This window comes from Desmodus rotundus, chromosome 2, assembly GCF_022682495.2.
Source record: "Desmodus rotundus isolate HL8 chromosome 2, HLdesRot8A.1, whole genome shotgun sequence".
Lineage (NCBI taxonomy): Eukaryota > Metazoa > Chordata > Mammalia > Chiroptera > Phyllostomidae > Desmodus > Desmodus rotundus.
In genome coordinates this window covers 160,777,865-160,803,099 of record NC_071388.1, presented here as the reverse complement: position 1 = coordinate 160,803,099, position 25,235 = coordinate 160,777,865, and the positions used below count along the sequence as shown (strand labels likewise).

Sequence of the window (25,235 nt, the reverse complement as noted above, 5' to 3'; positions counted from 1 at the left end):
TGTATTCGCTAAGTTTGTTTGGGTTGCGGGTGGTTCTTTCCTCCTTTGGTTTGCTCGGATTACATTTTCAGCAATAAAAGCAATATGACATCATTATGCTCTTCATAGATACAAAGTTGGGCTCAAAGAGTAAACTGAGAGTGTGTAATAATTCATGTTTTTTATACTTGGAATTCATAGAAGTAGTGTTTATGTTTTCAATGTTATATATTCAATCTTTCTTCTTTAAAAATGTGATTTGTATTTTAAATATTGATGTATACTGATTAGGGCCAGAGAGAATGACTAATTTATTCCCAGAGGACAATAGAAACTGAACTGTAATGGCTTGTTTTTAAATGTAAATATATTGTAATATACTACTGAAAAATATTTTGAATTATATGTGGTCCCAAATAGTGTTATCAAACATAAAAATTATGTCAGAACTTTTAGAAATAATTCTTACTCATTCTTTTATTAAGCTTTTTAAATATATGCTACAAGGTTAATTTAGTGCTGCTTTGATTTCTGTTTTCTCTGACTGCCGCAATTTATTGTAACATTTATTTTGATTTAATATGGATAGGAACATGGAGACAGTTCAACATAGTGTTAAATATGTAGTATGAATGTGAGGTTCACTTTTCTCTTACCTCCTCTCCCTTTTGTAAAAAACAAAAATGTTTGATTGATTTCTAACCAAGGTTCTTTATATAGACTTACAAAATAATGTCAAAGCAAATCTGAGTTGTAAATAAATTGCCAGGGTTTATTTATACTATATATTTTAAAGCCTTAAAACTTCTGAACTTAAGTATGTGTAACAGGAAAGATAACGTGTTCTGGGCTTGAAAATGTGAAAGCTGGTTTATCTTAAGACTGATTGTAAGTATCCATGATTTAATGTGCTGAGATATTTAGTCAGGTAAGCATCAGTGAGTAGCCATATTAACCCAATACATCTTTTATTGTAAAAACTGTGCTTTATAGTGTCAGACTTCTTATCACTTTAACATGCTTTATTAAGCAGTGTTTAGGTCACCATTACTTCTCAAATTTCTTTCCATGGTTGTGTGTGTCTGGGATGTATGTCCTTGTAATTTAACATATGGGGTAATTATAAGACATTTCTCTTCCTATATCAACTTGAATTTTTCCACATGATGGTTAGGAGCAGGGTATACAATGTAAAATGCTCAAAAATTGTATTAGGAAAATTTCAAAATTATTTGCCAAACACAGATTATATGATTTGTTGGAAATATCTTTAAAATGTCTCTTTATATATTGATTTTTATATGTTCTTTAAATGAGCTGAAAATTTCAAGGCTTTTTATCTTTTTAAAATCTTTGATAATTCATCTTGAAAGTTACTTTAAAATCCTTATTTTTTTTCCCACTGTGAAGAATAGAAAATCGAAATGAAACCCAGGCCAAAACCAGACCACTGCATCGAAATCAATAAAACTGATGGCTGTTAGGAAAAACAGAGCTGTGCTTCTTTAATCCCTACTGCTCTGTCTGTGCTAAATCTGCTACACAGATAGCGCCCCGTGCTGCAAATGTACTAATTGTGTACCTGACATCTTAACTGATGTTAAACTAAGTTTAAGTTGACCCCAACTGCAGATCAGAAAAAAGAAATTCTACGCTTACAATCAATCATCTTAAATGCAATTCGTTTTCTCTGGTCTTTCTCTTCACAGAAAGGGACGAAGGCTCCTCAAGCTGCAGGAAAGATTCACACAGATTTTGAAAAAGGATTCATTATGGCTGAAGTAATGAAATATGAAGATTTTAAAGAGGAAGGTTCTGAAAATGCGGTCAAGGTAAGGAATTATTTTTTAGTTTCATATTTTGTAATTTTTACTAAATAGGAAGATACTCATGATCAAAATGAATAATCATCTTTTAAACTGTGTATCAGGGTTTAGTGGTACTATCAATTGATTGAAGAGCTATAGGTGGTTTACATGCTCTTTGATCATTTTAAAATGTGTGAATTGTGTTTTTCTAAAACTGGAACTAGTTTTAAGAAATTATAAATAATTTCAAAGAATTTGTTCACTGATGGCCAGTAGAAATTTATATTTATTACACTTGAATATCTGAAATAGAAGCGGTACTATATGCTTATGATTAGTACAAAGAAGGGGACAAAAAATCTGTTGTTACTGAAACTTCATGGCTGTACTTTTTTAAAAAAAAGATCTTTGGGAATTTGATTTGCTTTCTCAACACTAGAGGGCAGGTCCAAAATTGTGCTTTATTTTAGCTAATAAGTATAATTGGATTTGCAGTCACTGATACTAAAGCAATGTTATAGGTGAGTAATGACTGATTTTTTATAATGTAAATTATTTTTCAGGCTTAATCTTGTTTGGCTTTATTAGGTTTTACTTAGCAGAATCTGGTAGGTATGTCATCTCTAATCCATCGATAGGTCAAGTGATTAAACTGACATTATACTTATACTAAGGCTTCTTTATCTTTAATTTAATTTCATATTTGAAAACTACCATAGAAAATGTTAAAGAATTCAAAGAGGTCTCTTTGTGTTCACTATTTCATAATTTGACAGGAATGCAGAAAAGTTTATTTCAAGTTTAGTTTCTTCTCACTAGTATCATTGGAAAGATCGTACTAAACAGCAGGACTTTAATAGAACTTTTGAAACCCAGGAAAAGGAGGGGAAACATCTTGGTATAATTGGTTCAATGTGGTATAATTGGTTCAAGCCATTTTGTTTTTTAAAAATGAGTGAGAGAAGTTACAGTTTATGACTAAACAACGTCATTAACTTTTCTGTGGTGTCATCTGCATATCAATAGATAGGTATGCAAATATTGAGATTGAACTTTGTCAGGAATACTAATTAGACTTGAAAATCTCAGGTTATTTTTCAACATGCAACATCATGTTGGCATATGTACTTTTTATACAGCAAAGATGATTAAAATAAGGATTTTTTCTTTTACTAGAATTTAGAAATCAGATGCTGCTTTTTTAAAATCTCATGTGGTAAGCCTGTTCCACCACTCCTTAAAAGGTTATATTGTAATAAACTTGAAAGATATATAAATTGTGAGTACTTATTTTAACAACACAGGGAAACTTTATACTATACAATAAAAGACTTTCTGCTTGTAGAAATGCTTAACACAAACTAGGTGCTTTTATAGTATAAGTTGGAAATGATTAACATCTGGATTTTCAGATTAGAATACCACTAATTGTTTTTATGTGATTTTTAATCTCTAAAACATTTCAAAATATGAACTCCAAGTAAATAAAGCATTTGTGGAATGTTTTATGCTCTTATTCAACAAATATTTGCATATTATCAAGTAGGTTTTAGGTTTCAGAGCAAAATTGTATATATGTGTATGTATGTATATGTGTCTCTAGTACTAAGGCAGCATAACTAATTTAATGCCAGCGCTGTGAACTATATACCGAATAGCTCTGTGTGGGCTTTGTAGTCTACAGGGATATCACATTATTAGCAATCATATCTGCTTAGGCAAAGCTGGCTTCTACAGATGGCTGCTTTCAAGTGCAAATGAACTGGTTAGACGTGTCTTGTTTAATACATACTCAAGATTCACAAATGGGTATTGATTTTTTTTTCCAACCAGTGTTTCTGATAGCAGTGGAAAATGGATTAAATGGTCTCTAGAGAATTTAAAGGAACACTGTCACCTTTAATTAATAGTAAACTTAAGTGGTAACAAAGTATATAAGCTTACATTAATGTCATGTCAGTATGTATTTGATTTAAATTGTCTGTATAGTTTTATAACAGTGAGCTTTATATTCTCAAAATAAGTAACATATGGCCTTCTATACATCACTTGTCTTTATAAAAATCATGTGAGAAAGAGAGTGTGTGTGTGCCTTTTAGAATGTTAGAGTATCATGGCTTTTTAAAAATCAGCTTTGTTTTAATAGCACACATTATTAGTAGGTGATTTTTTCATTTGTAGTCTAGATATTTGAAAATATGCTTACTACAGCTCTGTGATCTGCTTAATTTTTAACCTCAGATGTGAGATCTTCATTAGTGATGTGTCTTGTTGGTATAACTGCACTTGATTTTGAACATTCTTATCAATATGTTCAAAGGGAAGTTGTTGGGCAAAGGTTTTGTGTTCTCAATACATTCTAACAGAAGGAAAATACTTTGGAGAATTTTTTCCAAAAGATCCTCAAGCCCTCGTTGTCAAGCAAGCGATGGTGGGATTACAGGGACTGTGTCAGTTTGTGCAGCAGTTAGCGAGAAGCTGAAGAGCCTGCTGTGCTTAGGGTGTCGTGTGTGCTGTGCCATGGGGTGAACCCGGGTCTCTGGAACTGCCATGTGTTTACATTAGAATTACTGGCCGATTACATGTCTAAATCTGCATACCAGCAGGTGGAATCAGTTGCTTTGCCAAATGATATACAAGTGGAAAAAATGTCTGTCTTTACAGTTCCAACCTGTTAGAGAGTCTGCCTGTAACTAGGGCCATTCATGTAGGCAAACCTCATTTTATTGCACTTTGCCTCATTGTGCTTCACAGATGTTGTTGCATTTTTTACAAATTCAAGACCAGACCCTGCACCAGCAAAAAGATTACAAACTCACTCCATTGCAGTACTCACTTTGTTGTGGTAGTCTGGAACCAAACCCGTGATATCTCCAAGGTTCTTCATGATGAATTCTAGTACACCCCACTGTGAATGGTCATTGTCAAGATTAAATCAACTACAAGGAAATAATTTGAAAACTGTGCAGTACAATCGATAGTAGTTTTTCTTGTACCAGACCATATTTTTGACATCACTAATATCACCACAGAATTTCTTTAAGAAAATAAAGAAGCCTTGCCCTGGCCAGGTAGCTGAGTTGGTTAGAGCGTCATCCCAATACGCCAAGGTTGTGGGTTCAATCCTGGGTCAGGGCACATGCAAGAATCAAAGAATAAATGCATGGACAGGCGGAACACATCAGTGTCTGTCTGTCTGTCTGTCTCTCTTCCTCTTTCTAAAATCAATCAATAAAAAATCTTTTAAAGAAAATAAAGAAGCCTTAAACTAGTCATGCAGTCTTTTTTTCCTACCTGGTTTGATCTGTTTTGTTACAGTGACTTGCTGGATGTTTGCAGACACATCAGAAATGTGCCATAAACAGCATGTAATGAAACTTAATGATATTGGTATAATTACATTTATGTACCAACAATTTAGTGGAGAATACATTATGATTATGTATGTATGGGAAATCTAATTCTGCCCAAATCAGGAATACTTTGCTTCTCTCCAAGTCTAGTTTTAAAATTGTATGTATGCCTATTTTTTTTTAATATGACCCAATAAGTATAATACTTTGTGCCTTTTGCATTTAGTTGTACAATAATCCCTTCTGTATTTCCTATTTGCAGGCTGCTGGAAAGTACAGACAACAAGGCAGAAATTATATTGTTGAAGATGGAGATATTATCTTCTTCAAATTTAATACACCTCAGCAACCGAAGAAGAAATGAATTCAGTTATTACTCAGATAAACATACAGTTTCCAAAAGGCGTATGATTTTTTTTTAATTAAAATTTCTGAAACTGAAGGAACAAATAGAATTGGGGGGGTGGGAATCTTCTACCAACAGAATTATTTTTATTTGTTCTAAAATTAAAATACTGTGTACCTCCGATGACAAATGCAAGTTCTCTAATGTGAGCAGCTTTGCTTTTCACATGATTAAGACCCCACTCCAACCTGCAGAAGCTTTCCAGGAGCCGCATCGCTCATGATCCTTCATTAATCTCCATCGTGTGCGCCCAGCCTGACACAACTGACAGTGAGGACAATGTGGCTTGCTCCTTTCTGAATCTACAGATAATGCATGTTTTACAGTGCCCCAGATGTCTACACTCAATAAAACATTTGACAAAACCAGCCTTGGCGTGTTTGGGGATGTCTGTATTGACTGACTGTGGTGTGCTGAGTGCGATACGGCACCTGGTGGTGGCTGATTACGGAATTCGAAGGCGCGTGTGTGACACAGTAAGTGGCAGTGTGGGGCCGCTGCAATTGTGTCTAAAAAGCGAGTCTTTCGTGGGGATCCGAAGAAGAGTATACCAGGGATTTGTTTCAAGAAAGTTAATTAATTTGTAGATGGACATTTATTGAAGGATGATAGCAGTGATGCTACAGAGGATATAACATAAGGGACTGGGACCAAAAGCAAAATAATGTAAAGAAAAGTCTGCTTCAGAAATTAAGGGATCGTTGTTGTTCTTCTGACCATATGGAAGAGAGTGTTTATTTTTAGTCTTTCCTTTGAGATTATGAAATTATTGTGGAAACTAACCCATTCGTGTCTGGTGGTAGTTTTTGTTTAAATTCAGTAGTGAGTGTAAACGTTTATTAAAAGATTAGACCTTGAAAATTAAAAACTTTTTTATACTTGCCATCAAAATATTTTAGACCAGTTGAAATTTTAGTGTGTATAAGTTAAGCACTTTTGAAAATTGTAATAGGAAATTCTGAAAGAAAATAATGATGAGTTTTGGTCATTTGGAGACCAATTGGCCCTTAGCCTCCCTCTCTTACCACCATCGTCTTCGAGCTCTGTCCTCCCTGCACCCGCCCTCTCTCGCCCTGGTAACGCTCCTGCGAGCCCTCCCCTGTCCCCAACCATGGGCCTTTTGTCCTCTGATTATAGGGCCATTTCAGTGGAATGCAGATTCATACCTGGGTGAGCCCTTTATTCCGTTGTTTTACTTTGTCACATTAAAGAAGAGGAAATATTAGAACACACACAAACTTAACATGGAAACTTAACGTAGCACAAAAGGCAAGAAAAGAGTGATTTCAAAGGACCTTTGGCTATACATAGGAAAGGATGTTTAAAGAGGATTTGGTTGAATAATTAATGTAATTTAGAAGCTTTTAAGTGAGTATGCTCTTCTTGAGAATCAGAGGCAGTAGCCCCCCTGTCCTCAGGGATATGTTCCAGAGCCCCAGCGGGTACCTGAAACCGAGGGTACCACTGAACGCTATATATGCTGTGGTTTTTTGTACCTATGATAAAGTTTAATTAGTAAACTAGGCACAGTGAGAGATTAACAACAATAATGAAATAGAACCTTTGTAATATACCATAACAAAAGTTACAGAAATGTGGTCTCTCTCTCATAGCCGATCTGATAACTGAGACAGCTACGAAGTGACTGACAGGCAGGTAGCATATACAGTGTGGAGATGCTGGATGAAGAGGGGACTCATGTCCCGGGCGGCACAGAGCGAGGCAGTGTGGGATTTCATCATGCTATTCAGAACAGTGTGTAATTTAAAACTTGATTGTTTCTGGAATTTTTGACAATATTTTTGGACTTCAGTTGACCGCAGGTAACTGAAACTTCAGAAAGCAAAACCACATATGGAGGAACTAGATAGAGTAAGATATTCTGTTGCCAATATAAAAATTACTAAACCACAGCAGAGAAATAAAACTAAGTGAAAAAAATTTTTAAAGAGAGCTAAATAAAACATGAACCTCAGGCACAAGTGTTGTTGACCAAGTTTGATGTGAAAATTCTTGTATTTCTATATTGGAGGAATATATAGATTAGTAGATTGTTAGGGATTTTACTTGGATAAGAAGTCAAATACTTTGCTTTTGAGTCCTCTCCAAAGTAAGTTGCATAGACTTAAATAAGTTTGAAATCTCATTTAAAAGCCTTTAAGATGGTGTGATTTTACATTGCAGAACAGAACCATTAATAAGAGACAGGAGTTAGTGTTGAGGTAACCGTATTCATTAGGGGCTAAAAATGTTTAATTTGATTAGAAGTTCTGCAATATTCTAAATATGTGTACAAATTGTATTTCCTGCAAATGTTGAGGGTTCCAAGAACTTTTACATTTGGATAACTGAGAGTATGCCTGTATCTTCATATTAAATATTGGTGATAATCATGTGTATTTTTAGGGTTATAAATGAATTTTTTTTTTCACCTGTCTGTAGCTCCATCTTAACCAAATTTATAGTTAAGAGATTTATTTTTGCCCAAATTTGGAAAAAGTTTGTGATGACATTTAGTTTAGTTTTATCATAGTACCTTTGTAACTTGCTCTTTGGGCATGGCTCGGATCAGAGCCAGACCCCCTTTTTTGCCCCCCCAAAAAACTACAGATACCTTTCATCATTAACACAGTCGTATGTGAAGCTTCTGTTCACTTACAATTTGCCAGCTCCATTTGAAAAGTAAGTTGTCTTACTCATGATTAACCAATTTTCCTGCATTTAAGTCCAGATCGATGTTTCGTCCTAGTTGTATCTTTGTATTTTCAAAACTCCTTTGTAACAACTCTGTCCCCCTCAGAGAGTCTGAGAGAAAATTCCTTCTTTTCCTGTCTTATATTTTTCTGATTACTTAAATGCACTTAATGGTCTTTTTTATTTTGCCGGATATTTCAAAAATGTTGATTATTTCTAATGGCAAACCATTTTAGCTGGGAAAATTGATCTCATCTATTTTAAGCTAGTAAAAATACACGGGCAATAAAATGAAAGAGCTAGGTTTGGCCTTGAGTGACTTTTTTGTCTCCTTCTAACTGATTTGGGGCCCCTTATAAAAACTGACAATTCTTGAATTGCCCTCATGCTCTGAGCCACTTATAAATTAACATCTCACTGAAAAGCCCCGCATTGCAACCAGGAAATGTGAGAACAAGGGGACTCACTGATCACACAGGCTCCCCTTCAGGGTTCTGAAAGCACACACCTGACCTGGTCGTTGGCTTTGAGGTCTAGAGGCTTGATTTGTTTCAGTCCAGCTGGTGCTGTATGTAATACTTTCCAAACTTTAAAGAGTCTAATTTGTAAACTAGAATGCAAGTCCTTTCATTTACAGTAGAATGTGTGTGTGATACATAAATAACAAAGACTCAGGAGTCAGGAAGCCAGGATTTGAATCCTGACTACACCACTTCCCAGTTGTGTGACCCCAGTTAGGCAAGTCACTTAGCTACTCTGAGACTGTTTCCTCAGCTGCAATGTGGGGACAAAACAATAGCATCTCCTTCATAGTGTTCTTGTGAAGGTTAAATGAATTTATACATATAAAATGCTAAAAACTGCTTAGCACCTACTAAGTGCTTAGTAAATGTTGGCAATTCTTTTAATTTAAATGTGGAGTGTTACAGCATCTGCATCCACTCAAGAGACAAGATCATAGAAGGGAAAGTTGCTTGGTGAATGTAAAATTAGGTGGAAATGTAAAGGTTCTTTAGGAAATCTGTTGTAGGATTCCCAAAGGACATCCCCAATTGAGAATACTGTTTATTTGATGAATAAGCCAGTTCATTGGTCGTTCCTCTGTATGGTCGTAGTAAAACGATAATTACGGCATTTCTTCTAAGGACAGATGAGAATGGGAGATAATAGGGGTATCTGCCTATTTAGCATCACAGACCTCTAAGCTCTAGAGTGTGCAACAGAATTCTTAATGAAACAGGAAAAACCAGTCATACGAGTTGGGATTTTCAGAGCCAACTCTTGCTTTAGTTTTGGATTTACGCTGCCCAAACCAGACAGTGGCTTATTTTGATGCCATTCCAGTGGAGCACTTCTCTGCCTGCTTTCGTACTATGGATGACAGAGTAGCTTTCGCATTTTGGCTAAGAAACTAAGGAGGGAAGAAACCTTCACAAGGTGCCTGGGGTGTGGCCGGCACCGAAGGCCCACAGAGCCCGTCGGGAAAGGGCAGGGCGTTCTCCTGCCACAGGCATGTGGGAGAGATGAGTAAATAGCGATCTTTGACTCTCCTGGTCTTCATGAAAATTGCCTATTTTTTCTGGTGAAATAAACCCCTTTGGTTTGCCTTAGAGTACAAAGAATAGATCACATCTTCATTTAATTACATTCAATCACATTTTCTAGTCCTCTTAATAGAGTTTTATAATACACTCTTCAGATCATAACTATCTGTTTGAAGGAGGTTATTTGCAGATTATGTTATTTCAATGTTGGTTTTACTCAGGAAATGACATATGAGTGTCTGCCAGTTGCCTACCAGAATGCGTTTTGCTTTTTATAGTTTAGAGTATAGCTGGGTACTTGGCCGTCCTGCTACATACTAGTTCGCTGCCAGTGTCCCTCCAGCTAGGTTCACGTCGCGTGACTAAGTTCTCGTCAGTGGAATGTGAATGAAGACAGATTCCAGATCTAGGCCTTAAAATAGTGGATGTGTGCTCCCTTCAGGAGCTTCTATTCTTCTACAGGATCCATTAAGAATTCACACAAGGACAGTACCCTAGGGGACCGTGGAGCAACAGCAGGGCAGGAACTTGCACCTCTGAAGGACTCTGGGGAGGAGAGCACCCAGCAACCTGGCTGCTTACCCGCGGACTGGTACACGACGGAGACATAAACCTTCAGATATTCTTGAAGCTACTGTACTTGAGCTGCCTTGTTTCTGTCGCAGCAGCTTAGTTTCTACCCTAGCAAACACAGACGTTCTCTGTACTTACCTCCTTTATACCTTGTTTAGAGCTTCTACCTTTTCTTCTGTGTTATGAGTGCAGCTTTATAAGGTGAAAAGAGCTTAATCAGATCTAGATAGAGATACCACTTCCACCACTTAGATGTCACTACCTTAGATATAGTGAACATAATGATCTTCATATGTATAGTGAAGATCATTAATGTCCTAGGTCTGTCCAGAAGGTATCCATCCGGCCTTCAGTAATATGAAAAATGGAGACATTTATTGAAGAAGATACAAGAAACAGTGTACACAGGACAATGACACCTCAGTCCCCTTCAAAGTAGGCACCTTGGGACCTCACACAATTCTCCCAATCACCATCAGCTGCCCCATCATATTTTCCTGAATCTCATCAATGGTTTGAAATCTCTTCCCTTTCAAAGGTGATTTTAGTTTTGGGAAAAGCCAGATGTCACAGGGCACCAAATCTGGGTTATGGGGGGCACTGAGTCACTTAGGTGGTTTGAAGTTTTGCCAAAAAACTCTGCACAAGACATGGTGTGTGAGTGGTGCGTTGTTGTGATGAAGCTGCCAGTCATCAGTAGCCCACAGCTGCAGCCTTCTGAATCATCCAAATAGTTTCCATGGAGGAGTGTTCAAGCTTAACACAAAATCTGATGCAGATTAGTTGCTCTACTCCCTCAGTCATTTTGAATGTGACGGCCACACAGTACACATGCTCACTCAACGGTGTCTGCCTCCCCCACTGACTAGTACAGTGAAGTCATCATCGTTCACACATACGCATTCCAGTCCACTCTCCTGGATGCCAGGTTACATGGATGTCATGCAAACTGTTCTCATTATATTAACAATGGCTGGGCTTTTTCCAGACAGACCTCGTAAACTGCATACAAAAAATTTGTTAATGCACAAGATGACTACAATTAAATAGTATGTATTATTTCAGAAACTGATAAAACATTGGTTCCCATAGATGGGAAAGTAAATAATTTTCTGTGATCTGAAGAATTGAAATCTAAATCTGCTATAATAGGTTTCAACTGTAATGGCAAAAACAATTGGAAATGATTTAAATATCCATCAATATAGGAAAATGGTGGAACAATTATACATCCATAGAAAAGAATACCTTCAGCCTTTAAAAAGAATAAAGTGCATATATGTGAGTTGGCATAGAAACATTTCTTACTTTGCTTTGTGAAATGTAAGTGGCAGAACAAAATGTATAGTGTGGTCACAAACATAACCTCAACTGGTGTGTTTCCTTTTAAATAGTTGTACTTGTGTATATGTATACATCTACATATATTTTTACATAAATAGGGTTATAACTGTTATGCAATTTTTCACTTAAATACCTGAATTAAAGACTTGAAGGCAATGTAAAAGTGGAACTAGAGTTACATCATGTGTGAGAACTTTTAAATATTAATTTAAGCCAAGATAGGAGTGAAAAGGATCCAGCTATCAGAAGAAGTCGGGTATGAGCATCTCAGGCAGAAGGAACAGCAAATGCAGAGACGGAAGCAGGAAAGAGCCCGGTGGTCTGGGGAAAAGACAGGAGGCTGGAGTGTAATGAGTACAAGATTCTCAATTACACAGGGCTTTGTATGTATGATGTAGTGCTGGCATTTTATTCTAACTTAAATGGATAGCCACTAGAGGGTTTCAAACAAGACAGGCATATGATCTTACTTAATTTTTAAGGATCACCTGGAATCTTGACCCATCTGCCATCTTACCCAGTCCCCCCAGTGTGAGAGCCAGCTTTGAGAACGAAGCAAAGTGCTGGTGGACGTGCAGAGGGCAGATGGCGCGGAGACCCTGGGGGCAGCACGCGGCAATGTCACAGGCTAGAAAGGTGCACCGGATGTGCATTACTGACATGGGCGCCACTGTCCCATAGAAACATAATGCGGGCCATGTATGTAACTTAGATTTTTCTAGCAGCCACAGTTTTAAAGAAAGAATTCATCTTAATAGTATATTTTATTTAACTCTATAAATCAAATATCAATAATTTAACATGTAATCAACCTAGAAATTATTAAGACTTTTTAGATATTTTTCTTTCATGCTGAGTCTTCAAAATCTGGAGTGTATTTTATATCTACAATGTATCTCAATTCAAACTAGCCATGTTTGCAGTACTCCAGAGCCACATGTGGCTCAGTGGTTACCCTAGTGAACAGTGCAGGTCTAGGGCTTTATCTTTCCCACTAAGGAATTTAGCCTAAAATCTCATCCCCATTGGATTTCAACAAATCCCCCCCAAAAAAAGCCACTTTGCTCAGACTGGTTGTGTTTTCATTTAAAGCTGCATGTTAAAAATGTATGATAAATCCTCATTTCCATTTTGTATTTTTTTAAGAAAATATTTAGGTGGCTTATTGACTAGAGGATGACAAGGACAAACTAGTTATAGTAGTACCAGCAAGATTGACTCTTGCCCTGGCCAGGTAGCTCAACTGGTTAGTTAGACTAAGCATCATCCTGATACACCAAGGTTATGGGTTTGATCCCTGGGCAGGGCGCATAGAAGAATCAACCAATGAATGCATAAATAAGTTGAACAACAACTCTCTCTTAATTCAATCAATCAATCAATAAAAAGATTGACTCTGAACTTGGACTAAGTACAAAGGGAAAGATGCAACTTGGTTTGATCTGCTTGCTAGAGGAAGACACTGATGGATTGGATGAGAAGAGGGAAGGGAGAAATTAAGAATGACCCCTATTCTGGGAGTATATCCAAAGAAATCCAAAACATTAAATCAAAAGAATGCATGCACCCCCATGTTCATTGCATCATTATTCACAATAGCCAAGTTATGGAAGCAAATAGACAAGCAAATAAAAAAACTGTGGTACATATACATGATGGAATATTACTCAGCCATAAAAAAGAATGGAACCTCACTTCTTGCAACAGCCTGGATGGACCTAGAGGGTATTGTCCTAAATGAAATAAAACAGAGAAAGACAAATACCATGTAATTTCACTTAGATGTGGAATCTAAACATCAAAATAAACAAAACTGAAACAGACTTAATACAGAGAACAGACGGATGGTTGCCAGGGGGAAGGAGGATTGTGGGGCTGGGCGAAAAAGTTGAAGGGATTAAGAACTACAAATTGGCAGTTACAGAACAGTTGCAACAATGTAAATTACAGCATAGAGAATTAAAAAGTCAGTAATATGATGACTGTGTATGGGGCCAGGTGGATACTTGACATAACTGTGGGACCAACTTTGTTAAGCATATGGTTATCTAACCACTATGCTGTACACCTGAAACTAATACAAAATAATATTGAATGTAAACTGTAATTGAAAAAAATGTACCTTATGTCCCACCCCCCAAAAAAAGAATGACTCCTAGATTTGTAGCGTGAGCAACTGGATGTGTGATGGTGTCATTTACTGAGATGGGGTAGAAGCAGATATAAAATGTGCGTGGAGGTGGAAATCAAGAATCTATTTTGAATGTAGGTGACACTACCTGACTTCAAGACTTAATATAAAGCTACCGTAATCAAGAAAGCATGGCATTGGTGAAAGAATAGAGAAATAGATCAATGGAACAGAATAGAGAGCCCAGAAATAGCCATGTACGTATAGTCAACTGATCTTTGACAAAGGAGCAAACGCAATACAATGAAGCAAAGAGAGTCTTTTCAACAAATGGTGCTGGAACAACTTGACGTCCACATGCAAAAAAAAAAATGAATCTAGACATAGACCTTACACCCTTCACTAAAAGTAACTTAAAACGGATCAGAGACCTAAATGTAAAACACAAAACTATCAAACTCCTAGAAGATAACAAAGGAGAAAATCCAGATGACCTTGGTTATGGTGATGACATTTTAGATACAACACTAAAGACACAATCCATAGAAGAGGGAATTGACAAGCTGGACTGCCTTCAGAGCAAAAGCTTCTGTTCCGCAAAAGATCCTGTCAAGGCAATGAGACAAACCAAGACTGCAGAAAATATTTGCAGAAGACATATCTGATAAAGAACTGTTACCCCAAGTATAAAAAGAACTCTAAAAACTCAACAATAAGCAAACAACCCACTTTAAAAATGTTTAAAATGCAGGTTCAAGATGCCCTTTAAACACCTCTGGGTAGATACTAAGCTGACCGCTGGCTGCAGTGTGTCTGACGCTCAGAAGAAACTTTGAGGCAGCAGATAATATAAATTTAAAGTCATCACTCTAAGGTGCTATTTAAAACCTGGTGACTGGAATAAATCACCTAGACCGGAGAGAAAGCACAGAAACAGAAAAGGGAAGGCCCAGTAGTGAGCCTGACGCAGCTGTCAAGGAAAGGAGCAGGGTCGGCAGCGCAGGCTGAGTGGGGCCGCTGGTGAGGTAGGAACATCAAGAGATAATGGTGTCAGAGCAGCCGAAGTCAATTTCCGAAAGAAAGCAAAGGCTGCCGGGCAGTTGAAAAACGAAGACAGAGATGTGCTGCTTGACAAGTTCTGTTTCATTTAAAAGCAAGTATAGATTACTCTTTTGAGAAGTTTTTCTATAAAGGAGACAAGAAAAGTGGAGTGTAGGCTGGAGGGAGATGTTCAGGCAATAGTGTGGGTGGGTGGGTTGTTGGGTTGATTTGGGGTTTTTCAGCAATGGGAAATGATAGAGTGTGTCTGGATGCGGATAGAAATGCTTGTAGAGAGGAGAGTCTGAGGCTGATGAAGCAAGAAAGAAAAGAGGGACCAGAAGAAGTGGGAACCTTGAGAAGTTATATGGTTAGGGGGGGATGGAGCGTTAGGTATTTACCAGGGTGGGGCAACCCATGTCACTGCGTTGTGGCACTGTATGTGGGGGAGGGGTCCAAGAGGGAACAATGCCGCTTGCTCAGATCTCGGCCAGCTTTTAGTCACTTCCTCTGCTACCCACAAGCAAATTGGGCCCTTCTGGTGCTGATTCACGGATGAGTGGGTTTGTGTATGTCTAGGAGCCTGTGGGTCTCTCCAACGAACTCTCCTGTGAGGCTGGGAGTTTCTCCCACTGCCACAATTCCCACAGATTTTTCTAGCCAGAGGTTTTGAGGTTTTAGTTTCCCACTCTGGAACCTTGGATTGTGCAGTCTGTCTCACTCCACAGTGGTTCCTCCCGGTTTATCCGCACGCAAATGTGGGACACCCAGCCACCACCTCGCCCACCCAGTCCTCCAGCCAAAGCCTTGCTACTCACCCTCTCCAGGCCTGGCCGCCCATCTCTGCCCCTCCTACTGGTCTGAATGAATGTTTCTTCTTCAACTCCTTGGTTGTCAGACTTCCATACAGTTCGATTTTTTAGCAGTTCTGGTTGTTTTTTGTTTTTAAATTTGTTGTTGTCCTTCTTTTGGTTGCATGAGGAGGAAAAGTGTATCTACCTACGCCTTCATCTTGGCTGGAAGTCTCTGTTGAGTTATTTCTAAGGATAGTTGCTGGGCTGTAAAAATTGAGTTTAAAAGGCCTCCGAAGCCAGTTCCTACTTTGACTGGAATGCCTATTATGGTGATTATGGCTAAGCCCCCCCCCCCCCCCCCGCTTTGACTCTTGTGGGTTGGGAGTGTAAGAGAAGAGGTATGCTGTCGATGACAAGGGTGAGTTTGGGAATAATACAAGTGAGAGTACAGTGCCACTCCAATTAGCGGGTAAACAGATAGGCCTTATCCCCGCAAAAGAAGGAGGTGTGACTTTTTGAGTTTAGGCAAGTATCAATCATGATATTGAAGTGGGGCTTGGATAATCCTTTCCTCGACACCTCAATGCCCTCACAGGTGGTAACTGGCTCCATTTCCACCAGTGGGGGTGAGCGTGCAGTGTGAGCTGACATAGAAGGGAAATTGAAGGTCCAGTTGAAGGAAGGAATAGTGAATTCCCAGCCAATATCATAATTTTGGGGAGTGAACAACTTTTTACAATTATCAGTTGGGCCTTCGTTATGTGGCTGGAACCAGAAGTAAGTTATGGTATTTGTAGGGGCAGCTGTTCTGGGGGACTGGGGAAATAGAAGTCCCAAAGTAACTAGCTTGGCTCCATGCGCTAGTTATATTGGGGGTGGTTTGGGATATAGATTCTGTAAAAGGGAGAGGCAGAGTAGTAGTTAGGGCGAGCTGAGGAAGTGGGGTGGGCGAAGACCCGCGTGGGAGAGGGAGACAGGGTAAAGGAGGGACTGCAGCTCTTAGATATGTTAGAAAAAGATCCAAATGGCGTCCCAGTCTGGTCTCAGCTGTTAGGCAGAGGGGCGCTTGGCTAAAAAGACCCATGGAGGAGAATATTGGTCCTCGGAGGTTATAATGGGCCTGTTGGTGCAGGTGATTGAGAAGTATGTGGTCAACTGTGGGCCTGACCTTTTCATTAACAGCGCACCCGGTGGACTGAAATAGGTGGGGACCGGGTAGGTGTCTAATTCGCTCCATTCTGAAGGAGGGCAAGGAACGGCTACTAGACCCGCCTTAGGACAGGCCTCGGCACAGATCCAACAGTTCCTGTAGGGCTGAGAAGCCGTATTGTTTAAAAAAATTAAGGGCTTCCTGGACTGTAGGAAGGTAAGGGTTTTGCAAGAGAGCATTTCCGGAAGGAAAAACAATTAGGAGGAGCCCAACTAGGGTTCCCAGCGAGGACACAGGGGCTCTCTTACAGGACCGGCGTGGAGTTGTGGAAGAAGGGATTACCCAGCAGAGCCAGAGCACGCCAGGCCCTTCCCCGGGCTCACGCGTCCGCCCGCAGGACTTCGGGGGTCGGGCCGGGTGCGGGAACGTGGCTGGCAGGCGTAGGAGGGAAGAGTGCAGCCGTCCCTCGGGCAGGGCCTCCCGTGGCGAGTCCGTAGGCGGGTCAGCGGGTTGGAGCCGGGAGAGACGTATCCACGACAAGTCCTGAGAGCTTTGCTGCAGCGGAGAGAGTTCCGCGCGCCTCGGCCAGTTCGGCCAATTCGACGGCGCGAAGCGGAGCCTGGCTCGGCGCCGGGCGGCGGTCCGATGCCTGGAGGAGGCCCAGCGGGTCCGTGGGTGTGCAGGGAGCCCCTCTAGGAGTGCCTGCGGATTCCGGAAGGGGGTTCCATCTCCCCCCTTGGGGAGCGGGCAGTCCTTCTTCCAGTGCCCCGATGTTCTGCAACGTGGGCACGTCCCGGCGGCTGCCGGTTCTTAGGGCGCTCTTTGCTCCCGCGACCCTTTCTTTCGCGGTTGAAGCAGGTTCCGCCCCGGGCCACTGGTGGCTGGCCTTGCTGCTGTGTCGGGGTCCTTGGAAAGCCCCTCCCTGCAGCGCCCCCTCAGTTGCTGAGGCCACCATCTGGAAAACCGCTCTTTGCTCCAGGGGTCATCGTCGTCCCGCTCCCTTTTCTCCCTTTACCCGCATCACGATTGTGAAAGACTTTGAAAGCCAGATCAGCTGGCTCAGACTGTGGGGTCCGCGGGCCTTTTTCTGGCTGTTGGGGTTTGCGCGGAGCGTCTGGGGCTGACGGCGAGAAGAAGGGCAGCGCTGGGACAGGCGCGCGCTCCTAGGATCCGGTCCGGTTAGTGTGGGGGCAAAAGGCCTCCGCGAGCCTAGGGAGGACACTCGCAGGCTTCTCCTCTGGCCCTCCAGTGGCTTCCTTAAGCCTGTCATAGTTAACAGGCTTGGTGAGGCCCACCTCACTCCCTCCGCGAGGCAGGAGAGCATGCGATCCCGTTTACTGCGGCCAGGGGAATAGCTTGGTGGTCCCAGCTGGGGTCCTGCCAGGGACGGCCGTGGTGCCGGGGGGGGGGGGGGGGGGGGGGGCATAAGTGTTAGGCTGCCTCTGGTTTAGGTCGTCCCCATAGTCCCGTGCCTTGGCTCAAGTACGGCCTCTCTCCCCCGAATTGGTATCCATAGAAAAAATAATGTGAATATCTCTCCAGGAGAGGTCATAGGAGAGACTGGATATTCAAACTCCTTTGTAAACTTAGCTGGGTTTGCCAAAACTGCCAAATCTGACCTCAATTTGGGAGAGGTCTGACATTGAAAAGGGAGCCGGGACCCGAGTAATGGCCCCGAATCCAGCACCTTCATGGAGAGGGAACTGGGTCGCAGGCTTAGGAAGTTCCTGAAAGAGGCGGCCTGAACGGGTATGGTGGGCATGGTGGATGAGCCCCGGAGAAACCCAGTCTGAAGTGGGGGCAGGGGGAGGGGATGGAAAGGGTGCTGAAGAGTCACGTGAGCGGGATATGGAGGAGCAGGTGCAGAGAGGGGGAGATCATCCGAATCTTGGGATGGCCAGAGAGTTTGCAAAGAGCCTGAAGGTGAGGAACCTCAGACCATTTCTCAGAGCCACGACAGTACAGGTCAAGTTGGAGGATAGCATTATAGTTAAGAGGTCTGTTCACGGGCCAGACCCCGTGGTCACCCAGTTTGCATGGAGGCCAGGCTGCATCGCGAGAGAAAATCAAGTGCTTGGGCTTGAGGCTGGTAACTCCCAGAGCCTTCCAGTTAAGTAGACAACCCAGTGGGCGAGTCAACTGAGCATCGCCCATGGTGAGAACTACGAAAAAGGAAGGGAAGGATGTCTCAGGGAGGAGAACAACCGAGGGTAGGGGGAAGGTTTGAGGAGGGTGTCCCCAACTCAAACGACCCAGAGGTCTGAGGCCAGAGTGAGCCCTTGAACCTGAGGGCAGAGCGAACACGAGGTCCTGCTTCAGAGCCAGGTGCCCCTGGGCCTGAGAACAGACAGAGCCAGCAGGCAGACGGCTGGAGGCGTCCCTCCCCGCTGAGACCCTGGGAAAGTGAGAGACCCAGTCCTGGGGTTTACGACAACGACGACGAGAGGAGGGGATAAGCTATCGCTTTCGATAGGATGTTTTCATCCTGAGATTCAGAGAGGCTTGCCGACTGCTGGCCGCGAAGATGGGTGAGGAGGAGGCTGTCGCAGAGCCGGGAGAGACGGAGAAGGATCAGAATCCTCCCTCCAGACCTCACAGAGACAGGGGTGGGAGTGAGCCCGGGCCGAGCGTCTGCTGCCCGCTGCTGCCCTAGTCGCAAGTCTCAGGATGCGGGAGGACAGGGAGAAATGGAGAATGTCCCCGTATAGGCCGCCAAAATGTTAGGGTGGTCGGTGACTCGGGCTGCAAAAGAATTCACAAAGAGAAGAAAGTGCAGAGAATAAAGGGTTTTCATTTTTACTTCCCCAAGGGAGGGAAGAGGCTAGGTGTGGAGAGGCGCCAGCCCTGAGGGGTTAGCGCTTTGGGCTTTTACCCAGGAATGCGGCGGCTGTAGAGCAGGAGGTTCCAGTCCGGCTGCCACTTGTTTCAATGTTATCTTTGGGTGCAGGGTCCAGGCATCAGGTGGTCAGGTCAGGGGCTGCGGTCTGGTCTGTCCTGTTCCGTGGGTTCCAGAGCCTCTGGGCCTTCAGGGGCTTCCATAGTTTTCTAGTCCTGAAGACAGAGGCTCATGAACAATTAGTGTCCGTCATGCTTGGGGGCCTGGCCAGCTCTGGGAAAGAGGGCCTGGGACAGTGGCTTTTGTCCTGTTGGGAACCCTTGCTTACCTGTCCTGTTGGGCAGGTGCAGCAGCACTTGGGGTCCGTGCCAGCCATCAGTTACTTCGGAAGGATTCCGGTGTGGGGTCCACGTGGGCAGTGAGCTGCCTCAGTCCTGGGCGCAAGCACCTTCTGACCCTCCTGCTCCTGCTCTTTACGTGTCCCAAGGACTAGGAAGTACTGGCACATCAGGTCACCTCTGATGAGCTCTGCCTTATATTTTGCTACTATTATGAAAGGTTCCTCAGCTCTTGCTCTCAGGAGGCCTGCCAAGCCAGAGCAGTTTCTGTTTAGATTAACTAACCACCCTTCTTCAGAAAAGTTTCATTTGCAGTAGAGAATAGCTGGCATTGTCACTAGCAAATGCTATAAATAAGGGGCAGGGGTGGTATGTAGAGTTTGCAGCCTTTCATTTCAATCCTTTGAAAGTCCGTCAAAGTGTAGACGGGAGAGCACATGCGGAGCTTTTGAGGCTCTGGCCTGTGTGGTTAACTAACCCTGTTTACTGACATCCTCGTGCCCCCTCTGGGGAGCCTCATCTTTCGAATGCAGTGCTCTCGGTGCCTCCAGCAGCCGCCCAGTTCGCTGCTCTTCTCCCCACAGTGCGAGAGCAAGCGGATTTGCTTGGTCGAGTTTTGTGTGAGTGATTTCAGTCATTTGGTTTGTTATGTTTGTGTCATTTGGGAGTGAATTCCAGGGACCTCAAGATACCACTCCTTTTTTACTTGAAAATGGATTTAATTAAAACAACTATAAGATTTGGCCAAGTTTTATTTCTAAGGAAGGAGCCTGTCCTGTGGCTTAACTCATACAAAGCCACATATTATACAGTGTCTAGATTGAGGTCTTTACCCAATTTAAGCAATATAATAAATAAAAGGCATTTCTTTTTTTTCTGCATCCTTGGAATAACAATGACCAGCTCAGGCACTGGGGACCAATATCTTACTTTTCACCGGCTAAGGCCTCTAAATATCACAGACACTGCTGATTGTTTACCCATAACCATCCCACATACCCGCTCACCCCCTTTTCCTTGGTAGCAAAATCTCAGTTTTGTTCCCCAGAGAGTGAGTGTGCCCAGCTCCAGGAAATGAGTCATTATTGGTTTAAAATCATCTTGTAATCTCTCTTCCCTACCAGGGACAAGGGGTAGGCAGGTGACCCAGCTCTGACCTGTGACAAGAGAAGAGGCCTGGGGAGGGGGCTTGGCAGAGTTGTGGGGGAAACACTCCTTCCTGATTAAAAGGAGGGAGACAAGAAGAGATAGCCCCTCTCTCTTTCCTCCTGCTGTGAGAACTTGAGGTGAATTCCAGGGCTCCCTGGACATCATCCTTTTTTATTTGAAAATAGATTTAAATCCTATTTGGAGTTAAGGAAAAGGAAAGCCAAGAAATGGGCAAAGAAGCACCCCTGTTGCTTGCCAGTCCTGGAGCAGCCTCCTTCCAGACTTATTTTGTGCAAGAATTAAATGCCCTCGTTGTTTAAGCCGCTTTTAGTTAAGTATTCCATTACTTACAGCCAAACACCCCCAGACACATGTGACTTCACAGAACTTACTACGCTCAGGAGCATTTATAACTAACACTCTACCCCAACTCTACATAAACAACCTCTCATCTTCTGCCTGGTGGTTAAGCCATGGCCCTGTTGTTAAATACAGATGAAGATCCAAGAATATTGTAGAAGCAAAGTGTTTTATTCTTTTGGTTTTCTAGCACCCTGGCAAAGTGGAATCATATAAATAAAATGGTTTTTAAATAACTAATCTGTAGAAAAGAGAATGTCAGTATTCACAAATAGTCATTTTAGCATTTTCTTCTTTAAATTGTTTTTCAACCTTTCTGGCTCAGAATTCCGGTTCTTAATTGAGTCATCCTTGGGGAATTATTGGAAACCAACCATGAACAGTCTCTACTATTGACTGAGGCGTCACTGTGTTATTTTTTTTTTGTTGCTGTAAAAGCTCACCTACATTAGTAAAATCCCAAATATTCTTCATTCTTTAGGGCTTGGCATTTTTTAACCTTATTTACCTATAAGTTCGGCATGTTATCCATTTTTATTATTGGAGGCTTAAATTTGTTCTGCTTTTAATACATTCATCACAGTTTTTCTTCTTCTTAACCCATTCATATATTTATAACTTGTGTCCCTGAAAATGCAGGAATCTGGCTAAACCTCATTTTGGGGACTGCGAGGTCAAAGGGTAGATGATAACACTGTCATTTAAGGAACCAGATGGACACCTTCAGTTCCCCAGGTTTTCTGTTTTCTATATCTTTGCCTGAGAGTACACTTATGGTGTTTGGGTTCAAACCAGCTCCAGGAACCCTCTGACATTTTGTAATAAGTAAAAAGAGTCATAAACTAACATTTGCTCAGAGCCTAAAATAAACCCTGCAGCCAGCCTAAATGGAATAAGCACAACCTTCCCTCCATTCTGAGTTTTAGGTTTTAAGTTAGCCGAGGCAGACGTCGTCACTGACAGTAGGTACAACCTCACTTGCTAACTACATGAATCGGGGTTGGGGGTGGGAGAGGGGGTGGGAGAGAGTGAAAAAGAGCAGGGGCCAAGGTAGGAAATAAGTACTTGCAGTGAATTCAGTCGGTGCAGAACTTGTAGGCTGACGACCATTTCCACAAGTGGTTTATTGAACTGATTTTCAGATTCCCCGTAGAGCACTGACTGCCTCAAGCAAGATGCATAATTTATCTCCTGCATCACTGGAGCAAAACCACCGGTGTAAACCTTGTTTATGAAATTCAGCAAGCATGTCGGAGTCAGGCCTGTGCCAACCCATATCTGTCGCCTGTGAGGAGGGGCTTCAAAGTCATCTGGATTGTACCCCACGGGATTTTAATTTTTGGAGGTGACTGGGTGGCAACACAAAGACATTGCTGCCATTGAGAGAATATCGGTATTACATTTGCCAAGAGAAGGGGGCATGCCACACCATGTAGGGCTACATGGGGAAACACTAGGTGTGATTTGTAGGCAGAAGTAGTGAGGGGAAAGCATGGCCCAGAACCTCTATTGTTTGCCACAGGAAAGGCAAGGCAGGGGAACAGCTTAGGCTTGGCTAGTTTGAATAATGTCAGCAGGCTCCGGACTGTGCGGGTGGTCTCCGGCCGTGTGCTACCTGGCCCTGGGGGAGGAGGGCAGAGGAATATTGGCCTGGTGTGTGAGAATTAGGCAAAGGCGGTGGTTGGAGGTGTGGACCTGTGATGGGTTGGAGGGTTGGTAACATGGTTTGCGTGCACCCACTGAAGCTGGTTCACAGAGGAGACGTGAGACACTTTGGCCATTAGTTTGGCCCTGTGACTGACTAACAGACAAATGTAGACTCTAAGAAAACACAGAACAAAAATCCACAGGACCAGGCCAGCTCAGTGCAAATCAACCCTCTTACATAAAAACACAACCTAGAAACTCTGCTGCATACCGGTGATCAGGTGGAAAACCAACCACTTGGCTCTTCCAGGTTTTAATTATAAAAATGTGTAGTAAAGAACTTGGCCTTGCTGAAGGAGAGGGCTGTTCTGGCCTTCTCCCACAGCTCCTGGGATTAGTATGTCACGCCTGATAGGACTGTCTTTGTTTAGGGCACAGGATGGCCACACTGGATCTAAGGGTGGGGACTGGCCTCTCCAGAAAGACAAGCTATAATGGAGGGCAGGGCTTTGTGTCAGGTAGTGTCTGGCCAGTCTCAGGCTTCCACCACGCAGGCAATCAGCGAATCACGCCTACACCATGAAACCCCATTAAAGACTCTGGACGCTGATGCTCGGGTGAGCTGCCCAGTGGGCAGTGCTCCACACGCACTGTCCCACACGGAGGCCCGGAGGGCAACTCGTCCTAACTCCGCAGGAGGGGATGCTGGAAGCCTCTCATCCAGAGCCCTCCCGGTGCTGCCTGTGCATCTCTTCCTTCGGCTGGCTTTAATCTGCACCCTTTCCCTGTAGCTAACCGAGCCATGAATACAAAAGCTCTCGGTGAGCCTTCTGAGCCCTTCCAGTGGAATTACCGAGCCCGGGGGATGATTTCAGGAAGCCCCCAAACAGGTACTTGGTGTTAGAAGTAAAGACAGTCTTGGGAACCGAACCTGAACCTTTGCATTTGTCTGACTCTAGGCAAAAAGTATATACACATGCACTGTACACAGACAAAATTTGTAAGAAGGTATTAAGTAAAAAATGGAAAGTTCTCCTGTCTTCTCTGGCTTCACCAGTCCCAATAATCTAGAGGATCTCACTGTTAACTGTTTCTTCCTGGTTTATCATCTAGATGTTTTCTTTCTTTTGTTTTTTAAGGTTTATTTTATTCTCTTTCAAGAGAGAGGAAGGGAGAGAGAGAGAAACATCAATGTGAGAGAGAAACGCCGATGGGCGGCCTCCTGCCTGTGCTCCAACAGGGGATCGAGCTGGAACCTGGGCATGCGCCCTGACTGGGAATTGAACTGGCAACCTTTTGGTTACTGGACCGATGCTCCAACTGACTGAGCCATCCCGGCCAGACCTCATCTAGGCATTTTCTGCCCAAATATAAACATATATGCACATGTTTTTATGATACACAAGATTGTCCTCTGTAGCCAGTTTGGAGACTTCCTATTACTCCTTGTATGTGAGGAGTGGCCTTTGTGTCAGCAGCCCAGGCCCGCCCCTGTGCTTTTGGGCAGCTGCACCGTCATGAGAAGAGAATCACGTCTCAGGTTCTTGTCAGGTCACAGACTCCCACATCGTACAGCTCTCAGGGCAGGGCTGGCACAAAGTAAGCAAGCACTCTACCCTTCCCATGTGTTTCTTTGTTTCTTTGCCAGCCCTCTGTTGTATACATTGCTATTGCTAATTTTTCCATTATTTCTAGCAAGGTTGTAATGAATATCCTTGAACTTGCACTGATACATTTACATCTAGCATAAATCCTTAGGACTGGAACTGCTTTGTCAAAGGGTCTGTACATTTGACATTTTGCTAGGTGATGTCGAATTGCTCTGAAATCGTTGTACCAATTTACATCCTTTTGCCCCCCTCTGATATGCCTGACTCCCCTTACTAGCAAATATTGAGCATTATAAAACTTTTTAGCCTTTGCCAATCTGATGGGGTTTTTTAAATGACATATCACTGTAGTTTGGTTTGTATTTATTTAGTTATTGTGAGGATGAGTATCTTTTTATATATTTACTCATTTACTTTATATTTATAGTACTGTTTCTTCCAGCTGCTTAATTCGTGTGCTTTGATTTCCACTTGGTTCGAG

At 42.4% G+C, this 25,235-nt stretch overlaps 1 protein-coding gene across 1 annotated transcript in view; it reads left to right on the top strand.

Moving 5' to 3' along the window:
• OLA1 (Obg like ATPase 1) overlaps nt 1-5,914 on the top strand; it is a 150,364-nt gene extending 144,450 nt beyond the window's left edge. Inside the window, exons 10-11 of the mRNA XM_053918789.1 lie at nt 1,689-1,811; nt 5,403-5,914. Coding sequence (XP_053774764.1) covers nt 1,689-1,811; nt 5,403-5,504 — 225 coding nt within the window. The 3' untranslated portion in view covers nt 5,505-5,914. The remainder of the gene's footprint in view (nt 1-1,688; nt 1,812-5,402) is intronic.
• The last annotated feature ends 19,321 nt before the right edge of the window (nt 5,915-25,235 follow it).